At 35.4% G+C, this 9,892-nt stretch overlaps 1 protein-coding gene across 1 annotated transcript in view; it reads left to right on the top strand.

The window, feature by feature from the left end:
• LOC107570047 (myosin-IIIa-like) overlaps positions 1 to 9,892 on the top strand; it is a gene marked incomplete at its 3' end in the record, with an annotated part of 90,870 nt that overhangs the window by 51,503 nt on the left and 29,475 nt on the right. The window contains exons 6-8 of the mRNA XM_016256241.1: positions 1,503 to 1,607; positions 1,712 to 1,811; positions 8,810 to 8,886. Coding sequence (XP_016111727.1) covers positions 1,503 to 1,607; positions 1,712 to 1,811; positions 8,810 to 8,886 — 282 coding nt within the window. The remainder of the gene's footprint in view (positions 1 to 1,502; positions 1,608 to 1,711; positions 1,812 to 8,809; positions 8,887 to 9,892) is intronic.

Here is a 9,892-nt window from a genome sequence, read left to right on the forward strand (position 1 = left end):
GTGGCCGAACACAAACCTCGTGCTTTTCTTGTTGTCTTGTGTTGTTGTTGCACTCAGCTCGTGTTATTGACTGCATGCTTTCATGTCCTGATTTGTCTTGTGCTGTGTAGCACGCAGCTTGGTTTTCGCTGGCTGCGTGCTGTCTTGTCTTGTGTGAACTTATGAGTCTTGTCTTGTGTAAACTTACTTCTTGGCTTATGAGTATTCTCATTAGCTGCGTGTTCGTGTCTTGTTTTGTTCAAGCACATGGCTTGTGATTGTTTTGCTGGCCATGTGCTTGTTTTTTTGTTTTGTGTGAGCACATGGCTTTTGTCTTTGTTTCCTGTGTGCCATGTGCTCTCATGTCAATTGTCTTGACCCCACCCATCTTGTTACCTGACTATTGGTTAATTTTCCCCACTTGTGTTTCCCTCGTTACCCTCCTCATTTGCTCCCTATTTATTCTCCTTGTGTTTGCAGTCCCATGCAAGTTTGTCATCGTACATCGCATACATGCTGTTGTGTCCTGTCAGCCTTGTCCTGATCCTGCCTTGCCTTGCCTTGTCTTGTCGTGCCAGCCTGTTTTTCCCCCACAGGGTAGTTTTTGTTGTTGTTTTTTTTTGTTTTTTTATTAATAAAATCCCAACTCCTGCATCAGTGAGTCCTCGCCTTATCCCCTACCCTGACATTCGGTCGATTTAAATGGCTCTAAATAAGAGGGTATTGTTGTTGCCATGGCAACATGCTAGACAATTTTATGTAATTTAAAGAGAGCTTGCTTCAGAAAAAAAGAACCATTTTCACCTCTGTGTTCTCTGACTGAAGACAATCATTTAACATTGATCATAACCACAGCATCAACACTTAGTTAGTTTTATAGGATTCTGTTGCTATAAAAACGGTGCATTAGATTTTATAATGCAATTTAATGCATTTTAAACATGCTTCCCTGCACTATTTAAAATCTCTATGTACATTACAAACAGCTGCAACCTTTGTAAACTCCACTCTGTAAATTTCAGCATTTCCATGAGGAACCTATTATTTGACCTGTTTGGTCTGCTTGATGAAAGGGGAAAATAGATCTATCTATCTATCTATCTATCTATCTATCTATCTATCTATCTATCTATCTATCTATCAGAAACAACTTGTATTACCATATATAAAAATATTCTTTGTTTGCATAAAAATGTCTATTTCTTTCTTTATTTTTTTCAGGTTGCTCTCTATGTGTTTGCATAAATGTTTTTAATTAATGTATTTATTAATTTTTTATTCATGTTTTTTTTAGTATTATTATTATTTTACCAGAAACAGGTTGTATATATATATACAATGTCTCTCTCTCTCTCTCTCTCTCTCTCTCTCTCTCTCTTTATTTATTTATTTATTTATTTATTTTAACCAGAAATAGAAATATTATATATAACAGGGTGCTCTCTATATGTTTACATGTTTTATTATTATTATTATTGTTATTATTATTTTTTTAATGACTTCATGTATTCAATTGTTGGCAGTTGTGTAATGGAGGGTCTGTCACAGATCTGGCTAAAGGTATGTTGAAAAGAGGAGACCGCATGGAGGAACCCATCATTGCCTACATCCTACATGAAGCACTCATGGTAAAAATCCAAAACAAGCCCCGATCCTCTATATTTTAAAATATTTACGAAAATGTATCTTTTCAGTGAGCTTGAGTCAGTAACATGTGCTCTTGTCTCTGAAGGGTCTCCAGCATTTACACATCAATAAGACCATCCATCGAGATGTCAAGGGCAACAACATCCTGCTCACCACAGGAGGAGGAATCAAGATGGTTGACTTTGGTGAGGAAGTTGTTATTTTATTGGGAAGGGACTGCTGGCTGTGAAAGAGAAAGCCTGAATGAATGAGTGTGTGTGCTTGTGTGTGAGTGAGAGCCCGGATAGCTTGAAAACAGTGTTTTATACACGGGTCAAAGCCATTAAATGTGAGCATTTCAGTGCTAATTGAATAGCACTTATTTCTTCTCATCAAGACCAGTGCATTTACATGTACGGTGATGATGGATGTCTAACACGCTTGCATTAAAGCCCCTGTCTGGCGTCATGTCATTGGGACAGAGGATATTGTCTGCTTTCAGTTACTAATGATTTGCTTCTAGCTTTTCTTAACCAAATGAAGCTCTCTTAAATAGAGTGTGTTAAAACAGAGCTGCATGATGAGATGCAGTCATACAGGATGTAATGATTCCAGTTCACCTTCATGGTTCTGCTTCCTTAACAGTTGCATGAACAATTATTTTACTAATTTAAGGACGAATGGTTTGTATTCACCACTCTGAGCTGCCTGTTGTCAAATGCTGAAATCATTTCAGATTTCAAAAGAAGGCTGAATAGTATGAAGGTATATATATACTGTGTGAAGATACAGCTCTGTATCAACCAGTTTTTAATTTTTTACCATTGATATTTTACAGTGGCTTTCAGTGTGGTTAATTCAATCCGGAGTCATTACCCATTTTATAATAATTGTTTTATTCTTTTGAATTTTTTTGTTCACTTTCACTCAAGATTTATCATTCAATATTGATCATAGTATATCGTATCGTATCGTATCAAATCAATCAATCAATCAATAATATCCACTGCATCTAGCAGCTTCACCATTTTTGTTGTCCTAACCTCATGCTTTGAATTAAATTTCTCAGTGTATTACAGTGTATGTGTAGACTTTACAATTCACTATTCACAATATAGCACTGCCTCTCATGACTTATTACTTAATGAATCTGTCCTAATCTGTGAAAAATGCAGATGTTTCAGAACCATTCATTGTGCCAAATGTCAAAAAAATCAGTTAATCTGTATTTTCTCAAAAACGATACTAGTTCGAAATAAAACCATCTCTTGATTTCCAAGCATACATGTAAATATAACAGTGAAACATACCATTCATGAATGCCTCTTTTCATTACTCATGAAAAAACGTGTGGCCTTTTCATTGAGGCAGTAAGTGGAGCATTTTTAAGAGCCTCTTCCAGAACAACATATGAGAGCTTATAACCCTTTAGAAAGCCAGTAAATGCTTTTCCTGGGAATAAACAGCCAATCACAGACTTTTGTGATGTGGCACACTAATGTTTGCTGTGCTCCACACGTTCCCTTCATCCCCTTCACTATTAGTTTCCCAACCTAAAATCCACTCTAAATGTAATCTCTTCTTACATTATTCTGTAGGCCGCATTTAGCCCCTGAGAGGTGATAGTTGCCCCCTCCCCCCAAGCCTCTGAAGCCCCCTCACAGAGCAGAGGCACATAAAGGCCATAATCAGTCGACTGCATCCAAGGGACGCGGAAGATAACAGGACATCCTCCTCTTTTTAGGGAGGGGTAGGGGTATGGGCATATAGAGAAAGAGAGGAGAGGTGGAGTGAGCGCTGCGGAGAGAGAAAGAGAGAGAAGAGAGAGCATGATAGAGTGATGACTCATGCCAGAAACTCAAAACTGCTGTCGGCAGAAAGAGCTTTCTGTCAGAGTTTGTCAAGGACATTGACTGAGCTTCTCAGTGACATCACAGAAATGTGACCAATAGAATTTCATCAGCTTATAGGCATTGCGTACAGAGTATCACTGTGGCCTACTATGAAGGATTCAGGACATTATGTTCTTACGTGCCCACTTTATGCACTAAATTGCTTTGTTACCTTGATAACATGATAGCAACAAAATCATGTTTGTGGTTGTTAAAAGAGTCTTGTAGGTATAAGCTTTTTGTGAAAAAGAAGTACACTTAGGCATGCTCTTAAAAAGAGTTAATATTATGGATATATAATTTAAAAGTATATAGTTAAGTGCAAGTGAAATGTAATGTTTAGTTAATTTAGACACGTCATTGCATGTTAATTGCAAATCAATGAAAATGTTTTATAGTTTAAATGAGTATTAAATGTAATTTGCTAGCTAGTGTTTTTGACCCATCCATCAAAAACACTATAAAAACACCATAAAGTATCCATCTTTATATCTAATTTCATAATTAATTCTATTGTCTTTGAAATATGGTTAAAAACAATATAGTTTAATACATATTTTAATAAATCACAACTACATCGTTACAAATGTGTAATTACAAATATATTTCAATACAAGACCTACAAGTTTCAATAGAAATGAGATTATATTTTAGTTTAGCATAATTGCTTGTCATTACATTCAACAGTTTAAAATGTATGTAAAATTACAAATTTGTAATGATGTAGTTGCAGTTTAGTATGTTATAAATTTATAATTTATATTATTAGTAAAGTATATGAATTTATATCGAAATCTAATATCAAACACACTATTAAAAATTACAATCATGTTCTTTATGTAATTTGGTATGTCAACACATCAAAATAAGTGCACTTTAAAGCTTGACAAACAATTATTAAAACATAATGATTTAAAATTAACTGTACGTAATGTAGAAGTTGTATACTGATGTCATTAAAATGCACTTTTTAAATGTACATAAATGTTAAGAAACAGTAATAAAGATATATATATATATTTTTTTTTTAAATACTTTTAATATTTGAAGTACACTACACTGCAGAGCTAATGGAAAAGTTAACTTACAATGAAAATGGTCACCATTAACCTCATGTTCTTTGAAACCCATATGAAATTATTTTACAGGAATTGTCTACGGAAAAATGTCCAAGCTGTTTTTTTTTTTATTACAGGGAAAGTGAGTGGTCACTACAGCTGTCAAGTGAGATTTTTAGTGAATAACTTACATTTCAGTCTGTTCGTCATACAATATACAAGTAGCCATACAGGTTTGGAAGAGTTTTTTTTTTTTTTTTTTCTCTGTAGTGTTTGAGTATAAACATTTCTTGGACTTCTCATAAATTCAACATAGTCTAATAATTCTCATGAACACCCCATTGCTCAAAATATATGGTTTTCGAATCTGCATAATTTAACATGAAGCATTTACATAAACAGCGTGTGCAGAGTGGCTGATTAGTGTTAATGCAACCACATAAATGCAAAATGGTAATGTGGCATTAGAGCATGACACAAAGAGATGTTTTTAAAGGTCTTTAAAGGCCTCTTGAAAAATCTTATGTTTGTAGCTTTTAGTTGAGGCCATTTGCGTTAGTATACTCCTAAAAGATTTAGATTACAAAAAATGTATTATTTCCCCCCTGCATAATTTTGTAGTAGTTAAAAAAGTGCACTATGTCCTGCCTTGAAAAATATATCAAGACAGGAAAGAAAGTCATATTTTTCAAACCATGGAGTGGTTTGTGTCCTAATCCAAACAAATCATTCCCAATTTGCATATCATTTGTGGAAGCCTAATAACCATATCATATACCCTGTCTTCACTTCAGACTGGCTTGAAGGACGCTGCGTTCATATGGAGTACAACAATCATATTTTATACTAATATGCTAACAAGAGTCATGAACCTAAAAAAATGAATGCCATACCTGTTTTATCTTACAACATATTTCACGTATGGTGTTTTTAACATGCTTTTCTCTTTGCCAGATTATTATATTATCATCAACTAGCTGATGTTATCAAAGTGTAAAAAGCCTATCAATATGGCCAGTTCAGCAAAAAGGAAAGAGAGGCAGTGTTATGTTTTGACTAAACTAGTTAAACATCATTGTTTGGCTTGGCATGCAAACCACTTCAGCTATGACTGTATTCACAATACAGCAAATCATTGAGGGCCTTATAGCAATTATAATATACAACACTGGATAGAAAATGCTAATGAGTTAACTAAAATCGCTGTTTTTGTCTTGTGGCTATGCTATTGAAACAGTATTTTTCAACATTTAGAGATTGTCCCCAGTTTGTTTCCATTGTAAAGTGCCTCAGTGCAACTCAGATTTTTGATTATGTCTTTATCTATTTATGTTAAAGAAATGTGTTCTTTGAAGTCGCAGTGGAACTGAAGCAGCAACAGATCGAAGTGTGAAGTACATCCTAGTGAAATGGGAAATTAAGGAAGAAAAAGATGTGGGGCGGGGACTTGGTTCTATTTATCGGTTGCTGATTGGATGGAGGCAGATCTGAATATGAGCTTGCAGTCAACTAAAAAAAGTGGACGATATGATTGGAGAAGTCCTGCATACATCACTAGCGAGAAGTCTGTCATTTTGGAAGATTGGAAGATTGAGTTAATGACATTTTGATTAAACAGAAAGAAAGAAGGATGTGTGAATTAACTGTTCACAATAATGGTACACTGTATAAAAAAATATAATAAAAAAATAACATATTGGAGTATGTCTTACAAGAAAATACTATTTCAATCGTTCTACCTCAATTTCACATTTAATACAATGGTGATAGTTGCTGTTCCTTTGTAATTATTGGTTAGATTTACTAGCAATTTCTCAGTGAAAAATAAGTTAAAGTAAACCCTACATGATTTATTTTGATATTTATTTATTTACTTACTCATTTGTGACCCTGTACCACAAAACCAGTCATAAGGGTCAATTTTTTGAAATTGAGATTTATACATCATCTGAAAGCTGAATAAATAAGCTTTCCATTAATGCATGGTTTGTTAGGATAGGATATTTGGCTGAGATACAACTATTTGAAAATCTGGAATCTGAGGGTGCAAAATAAATCGAAATATTGAGAAAGTCGCCTTTAAAGTTGTCCAAATGAAGTTGTTAGCAATGTGTATTACTAATCAAAAATTAAGTTTTGATATATTTATGGTAAGAAATTTACTAAATAGTTTCATGGAACATGATATTTACTTAATGTCCTAATGATTTTTGGCATAAAAGAAAAATCGATAAGTTTGACCCATACAATGTATTGTTGGCTATTTCTACAAATATACCCCAGCGACTTAAGACTGCTTTTGTGGTCCAGGGTCACATTTATCTGAACTCAACTTGCCAACTTGGAAAACAGTATTGACCAATCAGCATTCAGGATCACAACTATCTATTTTATAATTGACTGTCTAAACTGTATAACCTTAAATGTAGAAAATGTATGTATTTATTTATTTGAGAAGGTATTGATTGATGCCAAACATATTGTGAAAGCAGGGAATTAATTCTTTTAAATTCTCCGTCTGCATCAAACCAAGCAAACCTCACTTGAACGTCGCTCCGTTTACCCTGTCAACCTAATTTTTCCAAAAAGAGTGCATTTGTTGAGTTCCTGGCCGGAGACATGCTGGGGGCGATATCTGTCTCCCACTGTCAGGAATGGAGCCACGGCGAGTGGGTGGCTGTCGGGCCGCGGCTGTATGCAGAGGTTCCATGTGCCCACGTCTCAGAGTGCTCAGAGACACGCTGTGCTAATGCGTTATCCGTGTGAATGAGCTCACGCTATGCTGAGCAGATAAAACCCCCACACTGACTCATCTGAAGGGAAAAAAACTGCGTTAAAGACAAAAAGAGCGAGAGGAGGGAGGGGGGGGGGGGGGAGGAGGGCGCTTTAGTGGCTTTGTCATGAATATTCTAATTGGCAGTGTTATTTTTGATGATTATTAAGACTGACCCCGGGGCCCTTAGCAGATCTAATGTAGCAGAAAGAGAACAGCCACAGAAGAGTTCTCTTTCTCTCTTTTTCACTCATCTATTGTCCATTTACAGCCCACAGCATATGTGAATCCATGTTTCTGTATTTGTCTCTGGTGTAGTGTGGATTTAATGTGTTTGTGAGTCTTGTGAATGCAACAAATCCGTTTTGATACTGCCAAGAATGGGTTGTTTACTGGTGATTCAAAACCTATAATCCGATCAGAATTTGATGGAAGATTACTTTGAAAACATGCTAAATATGAACCATGTGTTCATAGTTAAATTTAGCAGCCTAACATAAGCTGCTCTAATCTAAACATTTCAGATTCTATGTGATTTACAGATTTTAATTGAATTTGTGTTTCTCCACAGTAGAAATCCAGTTTTCTAATATCTTGTTTCCCAGGACACATATTTACATATTGAAGTTTGTGCTTCTAGACACTAGACACTAGCTGTTGCTGACTATGGAAATTTTCATAGATGCAAAATAGAAAAGACCAGTCGCAATTAAAAGTGAAGTGAGTGACTTGACATGTGTATGGTATGGTGTCATACTCGGAATGTGTGCTCTGCATTTAACCCATCCAAGTGCACACACACAGCAGTGAGTTGAGAACACACTCACACACACACACACCTGGAGCAGTGGGCAGCCATTTTTGCTGTTGGGGTTTCAGTGTCTTGCTCAAGGGTACCTCAGTCGTGGGTATTGAAGGTGGAAGAGAGCGCTGTACATTCACTCCCCCCACCTACAATTCCTGCCTGTACTGTGACCCACGACTTTTGGGTTACAAGTCCGACTCTCTAACCATTAGGCCACGACTGTCCCCTAAATTCACTATGACCAATCAGATTTCAAATGTAAGTATTATGATACCATTGATGTTGGTGAGCACGTAAGAAACTTTCAAAATTTTTCCTTTACGCTACATCTTGTCTTTCGAAACCCTTATGACTTATAGCATAATGTCCGTTCTACTCTCAGGGAATGGTGACCACAGCTCTCAAAAAAGATTTTAGGTAAATAATGACTTCAGTCTCAGTCAGGAAGGCTTAAGGGTATGTGCTGGGTTACTATGATCACTGCATCCTAGACAACACATTCTTTTTTCTTTGTGACCTTGTTTTTATCTCTATTCAAATTGTGTTTCCATTGTCACTTGGCTAAACGGCATTACAGACAATCCAAAAACATTCCTTAATTCCATGAGGCATCCATTGAATCTGTACAGATAACTACCTTACATAATGCTTTGTTTGTGTTTCTTCCTCTCATCAGGGGTATCGGCCCAGCTTACAAACACTCGGCTAAGGAGGAACACCTCAGTCGGAACGCCCTTCTGGATGGCACCTGAGGTAGGACTGTTGGCAAGTAGTTTGCAAAGCATCGAGGCGACTTTGTTGAGTGCAAATGTTTTTCTTTACTTGGTTTTTCCATAAGATTTCCATATGAGATAGGGAAAGAGGACTACAGCTCTGAAGTTGTTTTGAGAGTCAAAATTTTCATATGACTCAAGGGTAGAGGCTTAAGTGCCTCAATTTGTCCTAGGTGTCAATGCAATCAAAACACAAACAGAGATGTATTATTAGTGCAGACTTCTAAACAGCTGCGGGGAACATTCTGGGTTGATTTCTGGACTAATCGAATGGATTAAATACTAAAGACGCTTGACAGTTTATTTGTGTTTCTGAGGTAAGACCACCTGTATTCCATTTTGTGTTTTTCTATCCGCATAAGGTTTACTGTACAATAGTATAGGTTAATGTAGAGGTCTAAACAGATTTTTTAAATGGAGAAATACTTTTTTTTTTTCACAAAAAGATTTTAATTTGCAGCTCTTTTGCTTTAGTTTTTTTTATATATTTCTCTCATCCCCTGATTAGTCTCTCTCACTTTTTAAAATTATATTTCTATCTTCAATTTTTTTTAAGAATATAAAAATATAAAATCTAAATGCTTTTATTTTGTGTAATATTCTTATGTATTTTCTGTATTATTAAACTATTACTATTCTGCACTATAAGGTTCCAGTTTCAGTTGCTTGTGTAGTACAACATACTGTATGTGCAAAACATAATACAATTATATGGTGGAAGAACACTTTATTTCATAGAATGGACTTACCAGTGTAGAATCTCTTTGAATTTAATTTAATAAAATCCTTTTTCTGTCATTCTAATTCCAAGTCAGTATTCCAACTGCTGAATTGAAAGGGAGCCACTTCTTAAATTCTGAATATTATCCAACACTGCACATTTAAAAAAAAATGGCTTTTATTGACATTTTCTAATTCCATTTCTTAATATAAAAATATTAAATTGCATTTACTTTGTGTGACTTATTTGCTAGCTAGTTACATAG

Source organism: Sinocyclocheilus grahami, unplaced genomic scaffold, assembly GCF_001515645.1.
Source record: "Sinocyclocheilus grahami isolate Dianchi unplaced genomic scaffold, SAMN03320097.WGS_v1.1 scaffold1409.1, whole genome shotgun sequence".
Lineage (NCBI taxonomy): Eukaryota > Metazoa > Chordata > Actinopteri > Cypriniformes > Cyprinidae > Sinocyclocheilus > Sinocyclocheilus grahami.